This window comes from Pseudophryne corroboree, chromosome 3 (assembly GCF_028390025.1).
Source record: "Pseudophryne corroboree isolate aPseCor3 chromosome 3, aPseCor3.hap2, whole genome shotgun sequence".
NCBI lineage: Eukaryota > Metazoa > Chordata > Amphibia > Anura > Myobatrachidae > Pseudophryne > Pseudophryne corroboree.
The window spans coordinates 712,952,456-712,966,477 of NC_086446.1; the positions used below are offsets into that span (position 1 = coordinate 712,952,456).

The 14,022-nt window shown below is 44.2% G+C and overlaps 1 protein-coding gene and 1 long non-coding RNA gene across 3 annotated transcripts in view; one reads left to right on the forward strand and one right to left on the reverse strand.

Moving 5' to 3' along the window:
- LOC135056676 (disintegrin and metalloproteinase domain-containing protein 9-like) overlaps nt 1–14,022 on the forward strand; it is a 189,823-nt gene that overhangs the window by 132,930 nt on the left and 42,871 nt on the right. Inside the window, exons 17-18 of the mRNA XM_063962128.1 lie at nt 3,425–3,505; nt 13,807–13,909. Coding sequence (XP_063818198.1) covers nt 3,425–3,505; nt 13,807–13,909 — 184 coding nt within the window. The remainder of the gene's footprint in view (nt 1–3,424; nt 3,506–13,806; nt 13,910–14,022) is intronic.
- Nucleotides 7,966–14,022, reverse strand: part of LOC135056681 (uncharacterized) — a 49,904-nt gene continuing 43,847 nt past the window's right edge. For both annotated transcript variants that reach the window (XR_010244044.1, XR_010244043.1), the window contains exon 2: nt 7,966–8,096. This is a non-coding gene — a long non-coding RNA (uncharacterized LOC135056681). The remainder of the gene's footprint in view (nt 8,097–14,022) is intronic.

Here is a 14,022-nt window from a genome sequence, read left to right on the forward strand (position 1 = left end):
TGTATATATGGTGTATCACTAGTGTGTGTGTGTGTGTGTGTGTGTGTGTATGTGTGTTAGTAGTGTATGTATGGTGTATCACTACGGCCTAGCGGACTTGACTGGAAGGGGGAAGAGTCCAGATTAATTTTAAAACCGTCCCCCCTATAGGAGAAGTCTAGATCCACCCCTGCTAGATCTACATGAATAGACCCCATAGTTATTAACATTTGGTTGATTGTTCAGTTAAAATCTAGTGCCTTCACAAAGGTAAGACTTCATATTGGAAACCGACGCTGCAATCTCCTGGAGTATGCCGGCATTAGACTACAGGCACACCACAGCACAGGTGCCTGTCTAATCGCACAGCCGGGAAGAGACGCTGCACATCACCTCCGACACTACAGGACCACAAGCGCAAGGTATTCAGTAATAACACCGGGAACCTGTATCCTGCTGGAAACGTGATACAGAGATCTGATCGATCATTACAACCTTAGCAGACATCCGATCTTTAACCCACCACACTCAATGGGTGTAAGCAAGCTGTCACTATTCACAGCACCATATCCCGGGATCCTTTAACGTTTACAATAAGATAGGGATGGCCATCGACCATTCAAAATCATCGATGGTTGATGACCGATGTTTAATACTTTCACCCTCGATGGGGGAGAACCAGATGGTTTCCCACCATCGATGGTTCAGTGCTACCAAAAAAAAAAAATTTCTCCTCAAAGTGTCAGGGCACAGAACTTAGCCCCGCCCCTGACACATGTGAAGTCACGCCCCCCAGACTCCAATTGGCCCGCATGTTGTTATATTATAATGCAGGGGTGACCATCGATGGGTAAATCAATCGATGGTTCTACACAATCGATGTTATTATTCAATGGTACCATCGGTGGATAACCCACGATGGCCATCACTACAATAAGACTCCTGGGGAAAAGGGAGGGCGGTGCAATTGTTTTTTCCGGCGGCCGCCACTAGATAGCGCACGACAGAGCAATTTCATTGTTGTTCCCCTCGGGCACAATTAGCAGTGGGGAAACACATTTCAGCTTGCAGGTGGCCATCTGAAATGTGTTAAAAGTTACCCGTTGGGGCCCCAAGCGACACTTTTCGCATCGCGCCCAGCACATTGGTCAGATTTAACCGTTTACATGGCACAAACCTGACCAGTACGGGTGCAATCAACACGCTAAAAAAAACCATTTCGATATTGTCCCCCCTGATCTCCCATCATTTTGAACAGGAGATCGGGCGTGGTAAAACAACTGAATCGCCCTCTTGGAATTTTAACTTTGAAAGCACTAGCCTATTACTGAACATTCAACCGAAAGGGAATAACTATACGCGCATTCCTTTTAAGACTGTTTTAATTATATGTATTATTGTTATATTTATTGCATGCAAGGACCATTTAGAATATGTATTATTGATGTAATTATTGTGTCATTGGTTTTAAGAGGTACGGTATGATATACAGCTCGCCGGGATGCCGGCGGTCACATGACCGTCAGCGGCATCCCAAAGTTTAAGATCCCGACGTTGGAGGGGGTAAGTAGTCCGCAGTCACCGAGGATGGGGTAGGGCTTAATGACGCTATTCTATGGTAATGGCATCATTTTAGCCCTGCGCCTTATTCAAATATGCGTGAATCACAACGTTTTACCATGAGGGGGTGGGGCTTAGTGACGCAATTACTCCGGACCCACCCCCATTTCCGCCTGCCTAATTCTCCTATCTGGGATTCTATCGGAGAGGAAACTTCAAATGTAGGTAAGAATGATCCAGGCTTGTGTATACCCTGACAGTGGAATACATATGATTTACCGGCACACGGGATGCCGGCTGTCAGTATAGCAACAGCGGCATCCTATCTGCTGGAATCCCAACAGCGAGGCAGCGAGTCCCCTCATGGGCTCGCTGCGCTTCGTGCCCGGTGGCTCTATTTTTCTGCCACAGGTTATATTCCCACTTGGTTGGTGGCGTGTACCTACCAGCCAAGTAGGAATACCTGGCGGTGGTTGTAATTTCGGGTGCCGGTATTTCACTGGTTGCCGGGATTCTGGTCTCCTGAATGCCGGAATCCAGGCAGCCGGTATATTATTCTGTTTACAACCAAGTAATACCTCTAATGCAGTGGTTCTCAAACTCGGTCCTCAGGACCCCACACAGTGCATGTTTTGCAGGTAACCCAGCAGGTGCACAGGTGTATTAATTATTCACTGACACATTTTAAAAGGACCACAGGTGGAGCTAATTATGTCACTTGTGATTCTGTGAGGAGACCTGCAAAACATGCACTGTGTGGGCCCCCGAGGACCGAGTTTGAGAACCTATGCTCTAATGGAACTCTATCACTGGGGGTAATTTGAAGTTGATCGCAGCAGGATTTTTGATAGCAACTGGGCAAAACCATGTGCACTGCAGGGAAGGCAGATATAACATGTGCAGAGAGAGTTAGATTTGGGTGTGGTGTGTTCAATCTGCAATCTAATTTGCAGTGTAAAAATAAAGCAGCCAGTATTTACCCTGCACAGAAACAATATAACCCACCCAAATCTAACTCTTTCTGCACATGTTATATCTGCCTCCCCTGCAGTGCACATGGTTTTGCCCAGTTGCTATCAAAAATCCTGCTGCGATCAACTTGGAATTACCCCCAATGTTTTAAAACCTGCAATAAAAGTCAGCCAACGTTAACTTTAAATATGGTGTTAAAGTGAATTTTGTTAGCAGGTTTCCTAGAGAAACATTTACAACACTGACATTACTGTATTATCTATTTGTTAATAATAATAATAATACTCATTATCATCATCGTCATAATAATAATAATAAAAATAATCATGAAATAATACCTGTAGCAACTATATTAATTCTGGGTGTGGTATGTAGGGTCGACAGTAACTAGGTCAACAGTGTCTAGGTCAACCACTATTGGTCGACAATACCTAGGTCGACGGGGTCTCTAGGTCGACATGGTGTAGGTCAACAGGTCGACATGAATTTTTCATGTTTTTTGGGTGTTGTTTTCTCCGTACAGTGCCCGGGAACCCCAATTAGTGCACCGTGTCCCCGAATGCTTCAGGCAAGGTACCTCACTCCGCTGCCACTATGCTTGGCACAGGTTACTATTCCCAGTCGTAGTCCGCTTGGATCGTTTAGGATGAAAAAGTTCAAAAAAAGAAGAAAAAAATTGAAAAACTCATGTTAACATGTCGGCCTAGAACATGTCGACCTAGAGAATCTGTCGATCTAAAAACCCTGTCGACTTAGTTACTGTCGACCAATAGTGGTCGACCTAGTCACTGTCGACCTAGAGACCGAATCCCATTAATTCTGAGGTGGCTGATAATAACTTTAGTGGCAAAATATACAGTTCTAATAATATATGCATGTAATGAATAAATGTATGACTTGTGTCTCTGGACAGGCCTGTGTGAACTATGCATGTGTTAATGCTACAAATTTGGGATTCAACTGTGACATCAAAGGAAAGTGCAATAACAACGGGGTGAGTAGTGCATTGTCTGTACTTATTGATAAGCTCCACAAATGATTCCTGTTTGATTATTTTTGTCACTTAAAGGGAAATAGGGGCCCATTTATCATTGCATATTTGTGGCTATTTGCCCCAAAACACCTGTTTTCAGGGTTTAGATGCAAATATTAGTTATCACCTGAATGTATGTTGGAGGGATTCCCGCAGCAGCCGCATCCCTCATAGGTTTCTAAGGAGGATGCGATGCTGCCCGATTTACCAATGGGGGTAATTCAGACCTGATCGCTCGCTAGTGTTTTTTGCACCGCTGCGATCAGGTCAGAACTGCGCATGCATATGCACCGCAATGCGCAGGCGCGTTGCACGTTTACAAAGCAGATCGTTGCTCTGCAATGGGTTTGTGTGAAGAATCCATTCGCACAGGCGATCGCAAGGAGATTGACAGGAAGAAGGCGTTTGTGAGTGGCAACTGACCGTTTTCTGGAAGTGTTTGGAAAAACGCAGGCGTGTCCAAGCATTTGCAGGGCGGGTGTCTGACGTCAATTCCGGTCCCGGACAGGCTGAAGTGATCGCAAGGGCTGAGTAAGTCCTGGGCTACTCAGAAACTGCACAAAATCTTTTTGTACCGCTCGTCTGCACATGCGATCGCACACTTGCACAGCTAAAATACACTCCCCGGTGGGCGGCGACTATGCGAACGCAGGACTGCAAACACCAGCTAGCTTGAGCGATCAAGTCTGAATTACCCCCAATATCCGGAATGCAAAGCATTCCCGATATTGGCCCCCGTGGCTACCGCCATCTGAAAATGGCGTATAGCCTTTGGGCTACACATCATGTAGCTGGCTGGCAGAGGGTGCTGATTACTACATCAGCTAGATATGGTCACATATTGCAATAAGACCCTTCCCAGATCGTATTGAATATGCGATCTATAATAAATGGGCCGCATAGTGTTTATTTTATACGTGAACCCCCATCCCCATCTAGTAACATGGATTCACCTAAAATATGCTGCATCTTTCAAATGGACAGCAGGGAACAGTTTCAGGGCAAACGTCTAACCATTGTAACAGTGCGTGTGATTGGATAAGCTGCAGCAGAGTCAGCTTTACTGACAAATACACCATACAGACAGAATAAGTTCAAATGTCTTCTAGCTGTTACTCTACTAGAAGGATCAGGTGCAATGCCGATATTGCCTGCATTGTACAGCGGGGGCATGACTATGATTATGCAATTCAGCGCAAATCGCGTTATCAGCCACCATCCTCGACCGCCCACTTTTGTAGACCGCTGCAGGACGGTGTGGGCAAGTTCAGGAAATTCGAGGAGTGGAGGCCAGCTCTGGGAGAGTTGCCCACTTTCCCGGGGTGCCAGGAGCATGACCTGATTTTCAGGAGCCTCCCAGCCATTGCAGAAGGGTATGCAAGTATGATACGGGCTGCTTTGGCTTGTAGCCCACAAATGTTAGATTTGTACACTGCAATTTAGATTTCAGTTTGAACGCTCCCCACCCAAATTGCACATGTTACATCTGCTCCGCCTACATTGCAACATGGTTTTGATAATCATGCTGCGGCTGACGGGGCTGTGAGTGATATCGCAAGTCCCATTCTGCACATGCGCATAACCACAACCATCAGATTTGTACATAATCCATACAGGTTTTTACATACAAATCTGAATTAGGCTATAGTGCTGGGATGTAGTGTGGGCAGGTAGTGATATAGAAATCTCAATTAATCCAATTGATAATAAGGTTCACAAAATAATGTTTGAGCTGTAAAACCGGAGTGGAGACTGGACTGGAATCTGATAGTAACCGGACTGGAACCAGAGTGGAGGCTGGACTGGAATCGGAGAGTAACCAGGTTGGAACCGGAGTGGATGCTGGACTGGAACCAGATATTGAGCGGACTGGAACCGGATTCTACCGGATTGACACCTTAGTATCAGTGACAGAGCTGCATACACTAGAGAAATGATGTTGTACTAGCTGTTTGGGAGTGGCCAAGCTGCTATATATATATATATATATATATATATAGCAGCTTGACCAGCTAATGTGTGTGTGTGTGTGTGTGTGTGTGTGTGTGTGTGTGTGTGTGTGTGTGTGTGTGTGTGTGTGTATATATGTATGTATGTATATATATATACTATACTAGCTGGGATACCCTCCGCCAATTGCCCGGGTTGAAGAATGGACCTTGAAGTATATCTGCAGCCTTCGGTTTTTTACATTGTCCTTGCCTATAACACCATTCCATTGATCCTGAAAAGGACCCCACTGTTTGCTAACATGGTTTTAGCCATGAAAAGGACCTATCTAGCCATTTCTACTGAGTAATTAGACACTTACCTCAACACTGAGGTATAAACAATGTTGTTTGTTTTTCCATTGAGAGCCAGAATGAAAAGGCTATTGGAAACTCCCACTCTTGAACATCTCACATACAACTGCCCATGGAAAAAGCAAGGAGTTTGCAGGACAACACCTGCTACTTTCCAAGACTGACCTTGGGCTTTATTAATGGTCATTGCAAAAGAGTGCCACATTGGGAATTGCAATCTTTTGAATTCAAATGGTTATCTTTTGGTATGAGAGGGATGCATCCTCTCCTTTACCACATTCTGTCGTGACAGTGGCTTAAATTATATGGGCTTTGAGAGTTTTTATGCAAAGTCTTGTACCATTGTAAAGCTTTTGAGCATCCAGGTGTCTAAACAGCCTAACAGCCTGTTGCATGCAAACTCATCAGTTTGATGCAACTTAAAGAAGGCAGTAAGTGTAGTCTCTGGGGGAGCTTGAACTCTTTCTTGTGCATTACCAGCATGGTAATGCACACGTTGACCATTGTCTAAGTCAGGCATGTCCAAACTGCGGCCCTCCAGCTGTTGAGAAACTACACATCCCAGCATGCCCTGACACAGCTTTAGCATTCTCTGACAGCAAAACTGTGTCCGGGCATGCTGGGATATGTAGTTTCACAACAGCTGGAGGGCCGCTGTTTGGACATTCCTGGTCTAAGTGTACACTCAAATGCGTAACTCTTGGATACTTCTCATGTATTGGAATTGAAGGATTCGCCAAACAGCTTCATTACTGCTAATATAGCGACCCATCTGGTACAAAGTCACTTCATCATTTCTGCTGACAGGTTCTCCACTCATTTGGAGGGAAAGGATTGCCTGATCACTTACCTTGTTGACATTTTTGCAAATGTATTTAATGCTTTTTACAGAGTTGAAGTATTCCACATTGATGTGGGCATAAACATTTCTACTGATAACAGGATTGTATGGCACAATATTCTGGTCATCAACCGTGCCATGCCTTTTGTCAACAGAAGAAGAGAGCCAAGTAAATCCACCCTTACTTGGCTCTCTTCTTCTGTAAAGTGAGTATTCACCATCTCCTGTTTGTTTGTTTGTTTGTTTCTTGTATGAATCGTCTTTGGTATCTTTTAAAGCATTTTTCATCTTTCAAACATGGAGCATTCAAATAGGAAGGGCCACCACAAGGCCATGCAACATATGTGTTAAGATTATTTTATAGAGGATCAACAACTGGATTTCAAAGTTCTACACTGATGCAGGCGTCAATCTGGTTGGGTCTGATTTTTTTTTTTCAGTAAGCCAAACTAATATATATGCATGGGCCAATCCCCTCTTCTGTCACTCTCTGGAATACATCCAAGAACGGACTTCTCCAGAGATAAGTCCATGTGATTGCTTGATGAGATCCATGAGTGTTATAAGCTGTAGCTGAAAGACTCTAGGCCTCCAAGTCTGTTTGGTCCTGACTCTTCTGGGCAGGAAATAATTATCTGCCCAGTTTGGATTACAGGTGAATGTGATAAAACAAATCCTGTGTTTCATAATTCCTGACATAGGTCTTTGCATCTTGAGTATGTTCTTACATATAATGTGGCAAACAGTGAATGAAGATGGCAAAATAAATGGCTGACCAATGTTGTAAGCATGGCCCTCATTCTCCATAGCATCACGTAAGTGAATGAACTCTGTTGCTCGAAGTGTCTTTTGGTTTAACTTGAGGTATCCAGTCTTTCAATTTCAATCCTGGGCCAAATATCAACTACAAACTGATAAAATCACATAATTTAAGGTGTTTTTTTGTACTTACAGTATTATTAACCTCAATAACATTAATTTCCACTCATTTCCAGTTAGTTTTGACCACCTCACAGCTCACAATATTGTTTTCATCCAGTTTAGGCAAAAAGGTTGCACTGCGCTAGCTGGCTGACTAAACTGAGTGAGAACAGTGGGCGGCACAAACATGTGATAGTTCAGCTTCAGACATGGCACATCTGGGAAACAGAGTGGCACTGCAGTAGCAGCCAGGATGGTAGTTTAATAAACTATACAACCCCACAGAAAGTAACCAGGAATGTTTTCATTAATCAAGAACTAGATCAGAAGGAAGGATTGAGTCATAACTAAGTTAATTTAATTTAATTCTTTAATGCCGAAAATGTTAATCAAGGGGGGTATTAAGGACAGTAATGATCGGAAATTCTTCTTTCATGGAGGTAATGATCAACAATTCTTCTTTCATGGGCTTTTCTCTTCTCAGTACCTGTAAAAGAAAGAAAGAAAGAAGGATTAGCTTAGAATTTGATGGCAGATAAGAACCACTTGGCCCATCTAATGCACACACACTGGAAACCGGAAGCACCCGGAGGAAACCAACGCAAGCACGGGGAGAATATACAAAGTCCACACAGTTAGGGCCATAGAGGGAATCAAACCAGGGACAACAGTGCTATGAGGTAGGGGCGTACTATGATATCCCGGCGGTCGGGCTCCCAGCACCCAGCATACCGGCGCCGGGTTCCCGACCGCTGGAATGCCGGCAGTGGGGCGAGTGCAAAAGAGCCCCTTGCGGGCTCGCTATGCGCTTCACGCGCTCCACGCTATTTATTCTCCTTCCAGGGGTGTTGTGGACATCCCAAGAGGGAGAATAGTTGTCGGTATCCCGGCGGTCAGGATCACGGCGCCGGTATGCTGAGCGCCGGGAATCCAACACCCGGGACATGAATGCTTCCCGTGAGGTAGTAATTACACCATCTGTACTGCCCTAGTTAATTAATTAAATTGCTTAATTGCCAGCTCATTCACACAGAAGCTACTCTCTGTATCACCGGCTTCACTAAGACGCATACCAGTGACAGCCTGTTAGAAAAACTCAGGGATGTCATAGCAAGATGGCTTACCCCACTAAGACTCTCCCGAGGATTGTTATTTCCGATAACGCGTGTAATATTTTGAGAGCATTACAACTGGGTGAATTTGAACAAATCCAATGTTTTGCACACACAATAAGTTAGTGGCTCAGAATTTTTTTGCAGGAGATGCTGTCTGTGGCCCGAAAAATATGTGGACATTTTTGGCATTCATTCAATAACCACATGTAAAAGATTGCAGCGGCTGCAAGAAAAGGTCCGACTGCCATGCCACCAACTGAAGCATGAGGTACTGACCAGGTGGAATTGCACCCTATGTATGCTTCAGTGAATGAAGGGTCAGCAACAAGCCATCAAACCTACACAAGAAGCTATAGCATAGGGAGAAGAGGGGAAATGTACCTTACTCAAGCACACTGGAGAATACCCTCTGTTTTTTTCAAGCTACTAAAAAAAACATTTGAAGTAGTAACTAGTGGAATGTGGAAAAAGACTCTTGTTCATAAAAATGAACTACAAATTCTATGAGGAAGACCTTTGCCACCTAACTCAATAAAGTACAGAGACTTCTGTAATGGTGGATTCCAGTGTAAACTTTCCCTTTATTATATTATTTATTTATTTGTCTATGCAAAATAGACCACCCCCAATGCATTCAAAAAATACAGCCCATTATGAAAAGAAAAGTGGTGCAATATGGAAATCCCACCCACTTTATATTGGATATTCAAAACTAGGACATGCACAGTTTAACTAACCAAGCACTTCAGCAACAGGGACTGACACTTTTGTGGCTGAAGTACTTGGTTTGTTTGGGCCCACAGAAAACAATTTTTTGGAAGGACTACCTCTGATCATTAATGGGGTTGATGATGAGGGTGTTAATTATATTAGAATCTGGTAAAATAAATTTCATTAACTCACCGCACATGATGTAACATGGAGGCGGTGCCTAGATGGTCAACGTTCCTACCTCTACTAACTTTGGCCTCGAAAATGGAGCAGATGCCTTCACAAATGTTCTCAAGATTTACGTAGGAATAATACCATGCCCAAGAGATGGCAATTTTTAGTCTTATGCCCAGGTATCACAATCACTTTCTTTTTATCATGAGAATGATGCAAGAACTGCAGCCACTGGCGGATGACTTACAAAAACAACATAATCAAATAATCAACATCCTCATTCTCAGTGTCAGATAATGTACACACATATCACCCTCATCCTGTTCCACTTCCACACAAGCATCCTCGATTTCTATTATGTCCTCATCACCATCTTTACTTGCAATGCTCCCCACATGTGCAAATGGTGCAGAAATGGTGGAAGGATGTGTGAGAGGATTCTTTATGAGTACAGTGTGAGAAATGTCAGACTCACACATAACACTCAGAGATTTGTGAACGCACAGTTTGAGCCTTAGTGTTCTTCTCTTTTTCTTTTTTTGTTGCTTTTTAAGGTGACACCACTACCCCTTTTTTAACATTGTTTCAGGTGCCTTTTCCTAAACTGGATCATCTTTATTAGATGTTGTACTATTATTACTGTCAGCAGCTGCAACGCTAGTATGTGGTTGCTTCTCTTATTTCAGTTGATCTTTATCCATATCAACAAACACACAGAAGTAGTACAAACATTAGAACAATGGCCCTCATTCCAAGTTGTTCGCTCGCTAGCTGCTTTTAGCAGCTTTGCACACGCTAAGCCGCCGCCTACTGGGAGTGAATCTTAGCTTTGCAGAACTGCGAACGAAAGATTAGCAGAATTGCAAAAAGAAATTTCTTTGCAGTTTCTGAGTAGCTCGGGACTTACTCTGCCACTGCGATCAGTTCAGTCAGTTTCGTTCCTAGTTTGACGTCACAAACACACCCAGCGTTCGCCCAGACACTCCCCCGTTTCTCCAGCCACTCCCGCGTTTTTCCCAGAAACTGCAGCGTTTTTCCGCACAAACCCATAAAACGGCCAGTTTCCGCCCAGAAACACCCACTTGCTGTCAATCACACTCCGATCACCAGAACGAAGACATTTCTTCGTTAAGCCGTGAGTAAAATACCTAAGTTTTTTGCAAATTTACTTGGCGCAGACGCACTGCGAACATTGCGCATGCGCAGTTTGCGACAAATCACTCCGTTGCGTAAAAACACTAACGAGCTAACAACTCGGAATGAGGGCTAATATATCATGACAAGAATCACATGAGGTCTCCTCATGTCTTGCCTCTTTTTTACTTCTAGCACCTGATGAGCTGCGATACAGACTGTATAATTGTTTTTGTGGCATGGCTTTTCTGAAACTTAGGGGTGAATTTACTAAGATTTCAGCCAATTTTGACCGAGATCAATCTCGGCTGACATCGGCCATTTTAGATTGTAACTTTTTGAAGTCATACTGGTAATTTACTAAGCTCCCGTGTTTGTTCAATTCAAGTTTTCTGATGTCGAGGTCATTCATAATCCAGAGCAGTAAATGTGTCTTCCAGCTGTGGCATTATCTTCGTAACTAGTAGAGCCTGGTGCTGGTTTCAGATATATGTCCTTTTTCCCCCCTATTTTTGGAACCAGGACCGGGCCAAGAGCCTGGTGCTGTTTCTTAAAATACTGGGGGACCCCTACGCAATTGTTCCCCAGTATTTTAAGAACCAGGTCTGGCGCAAAGGGCCAAGGCTGGTTATGCCTCTTATTTTTATCTCTTTCAGACACATTTACACAGAGAAGCATGCACGGATCTGTGCATGAATCTCCAAACACGCCAGCCAAAAGCAGGTCTATTTTAAAGTTCTATTTCTGTATGAATTCCAATCTTTTGCGGAAGTGTTTCTGAATTGTCGGCAGAGATTGAGAATACGAATCCTTAGTAAATTCCCATGTTGTATGAGGTGCATGTGAAAAACTAACCGCGTTTGGCCAATGGTGTATTGATTTGTCTGAGCGGCCGTGAAACTCAGTACGGATTGGTCCAATTCTGCCATGTTTGGTGTTTAGTAAATTACCAAGATGCATTTTCAGCCAGGAATGCAATCTCGAATGGAATAGGGAGCTTAGTAAATTTCCCTATTAGTCTGTGGTTGTGCTTTAACAATGAATGGTTTTGAAAAGGACCACACTTTTAAATGCTTGAAAGAAGCAAACTTAGGGGGTAATTCCAAGTTGATCGCAGCAGGAAATTTTTTAGCAGTTGGGCAAAACCATGGCCCTCATTCCGAGTTGTTCGCTCGCAAGGCGAATGTAGCAGAGTTACACACGCTAAGCCGCCGCCTACTGGGAGTGAATCTTAGCTTCTTAAAATTGCGACCGACGTACGCGCAATATTGCGATTACAAACGAGTTAGCAGTTTCTGAGTAGCTTCAGACTTACTCTGCCTGTGCGATCAGTTCAGTGCTTTTCGTTCCTGGCTGACGTCATAAACACACCCAGCGTTCGCCCAGGCACTCCCACCGTTTCTCCGGCCACTCCTGCGTTTTTTCCGGAAACGGTAGCGTTTCCAGCCACACGCCCCTAAAACGCCGTGCATCCGCCCAGTAACACCCATTTCCTGTCAATCACAATGCGAACGTCGGAGCGATGAAAATGCCATGAGTAAACTTACTTTCATCATAGTAAAGTTACTTGGCGCAGTCGCAGTGCGAACATTGCGCATGCGCACTAAGAGAATTCTCACTGCGATGCGATGAAAATCTCCGAGCGAACAACTCGGAATGAGGGCCCATGTGCACTGCAGGGGGAGCAGATATAACATGTGCAGAGAGAGCTAGATTTGGGTGTGGTGAGTTAAATCTGCAATCTAAATTGCAGTGTAAAAATAAAGCAGCCAGTATTTACCCTGCACAGAAACAAAATAACCCACCCAATTCTAACTCTCTCGGCACATGTTATATCTGCCCCCCTGCAGTGTACATGGTTTTGCCCAACTGCTAAAAAATTTCCTGCTGCGATCAACTTGGAATTACCCCCTTAGTTTGAATGTGGTATATACTAAAGGGGAAAGCTTTGAAAATGAACACAGAAGTCATTCACACCTGGATAACAATGCAATTTAAGAGTAAATTACAGTGCAGGCAGGCGTATTCTCTGACTGTTTGGAATGGGGTATATAAGGAACAGAGGGGCAGATTTATTAAGCTCGGTGAAGTGATAAAGTGGAAGGTGATAAAGCACCAGCCAATCAGATCCTAACTACCATGTCACAGGCTGGGTTTGAAAAATGACAGTTAGGAGCTGACTGGCTGGTCATTTATCACCTTCCAATTTATCACTTCACCGAGCTTAATAAATCAGCCCCACACTGACTTACACAAGATAAATCCGTATATCTTACAAAAGCACTGCGGTTTCAGAAATCACTGCAGAACATAAATCATTGCCGAGCAGAAATCTCTGCAGACTAACATTGGAAGCCATGGCTAACTGCCAGTGCAGGTGCAGTGTGACAGTTGATCTTCCGATTCACTGCTTTTCCATTGGAAATCTGACTGCCCCCCCACTGGTACATATCAGCCTGTGCCTTCAGATCAGTGCAGTTGTCGGCCTGGGAGACATCCTGAGCGAAGTTCCTTAAACAAAAAATTCAATTGGGAGACTCCATGGCCTAGTTGGTGGCCACCATGCAGACATCCATGACGAAGTTCAAACATAGCCAAAAACCCAGTCCTGGTCAAACTACAACACCATGCCAAATCTGTTGGAGCCACAGATGTAGCCATGCTTATCTATGCTGCAATGCGTATGCATCACAGCACGGATGGCACAGGCTAGTGTGCCCGCAAATGAACACGGGAGTGTGAGTGCACGCGCCCATTCATTCCTATGGGCGAGCGCCAGCTGCGAGTAGTCGCTGCGTGGTGTGTAAGCTTGCCGCGATGTATATGCCCATGCGTGCGCATCACGGCAACAATGAGCGTGCCTACATCTGTAGATACCATACTCTGACCGTGCATAAAGGACAAGCAGACAGAAACACACACACTTTCTTGCTTGCTATATAGATATGTGCGTGCGAGCGTGTGTGTGTGTGTGTGTGTGTGTGCGTGTGTACTCTGGTTTGCAGGATTATTTTAGTTAGCATTTAGAGTTATTGACATTCTGGACATATTATTTCAAATCAGGTTTGCAATAACAATGGGAACTGCAACTGCAATGATGGCTGGGCACCCCCGTACTGTGACAGATCTGGCTATGGTGGAAGTATTGACAGTGGCCCTCCGCACAGTAAGTAGTAAATACGTTCTATATAGGAACTTCCAATGCCCCGCTTTACTACATTCTGCTTTCTCTTATGTCCTAGAGGATGCTGGGGACTCCGTAAGGACCATGGGGTATAG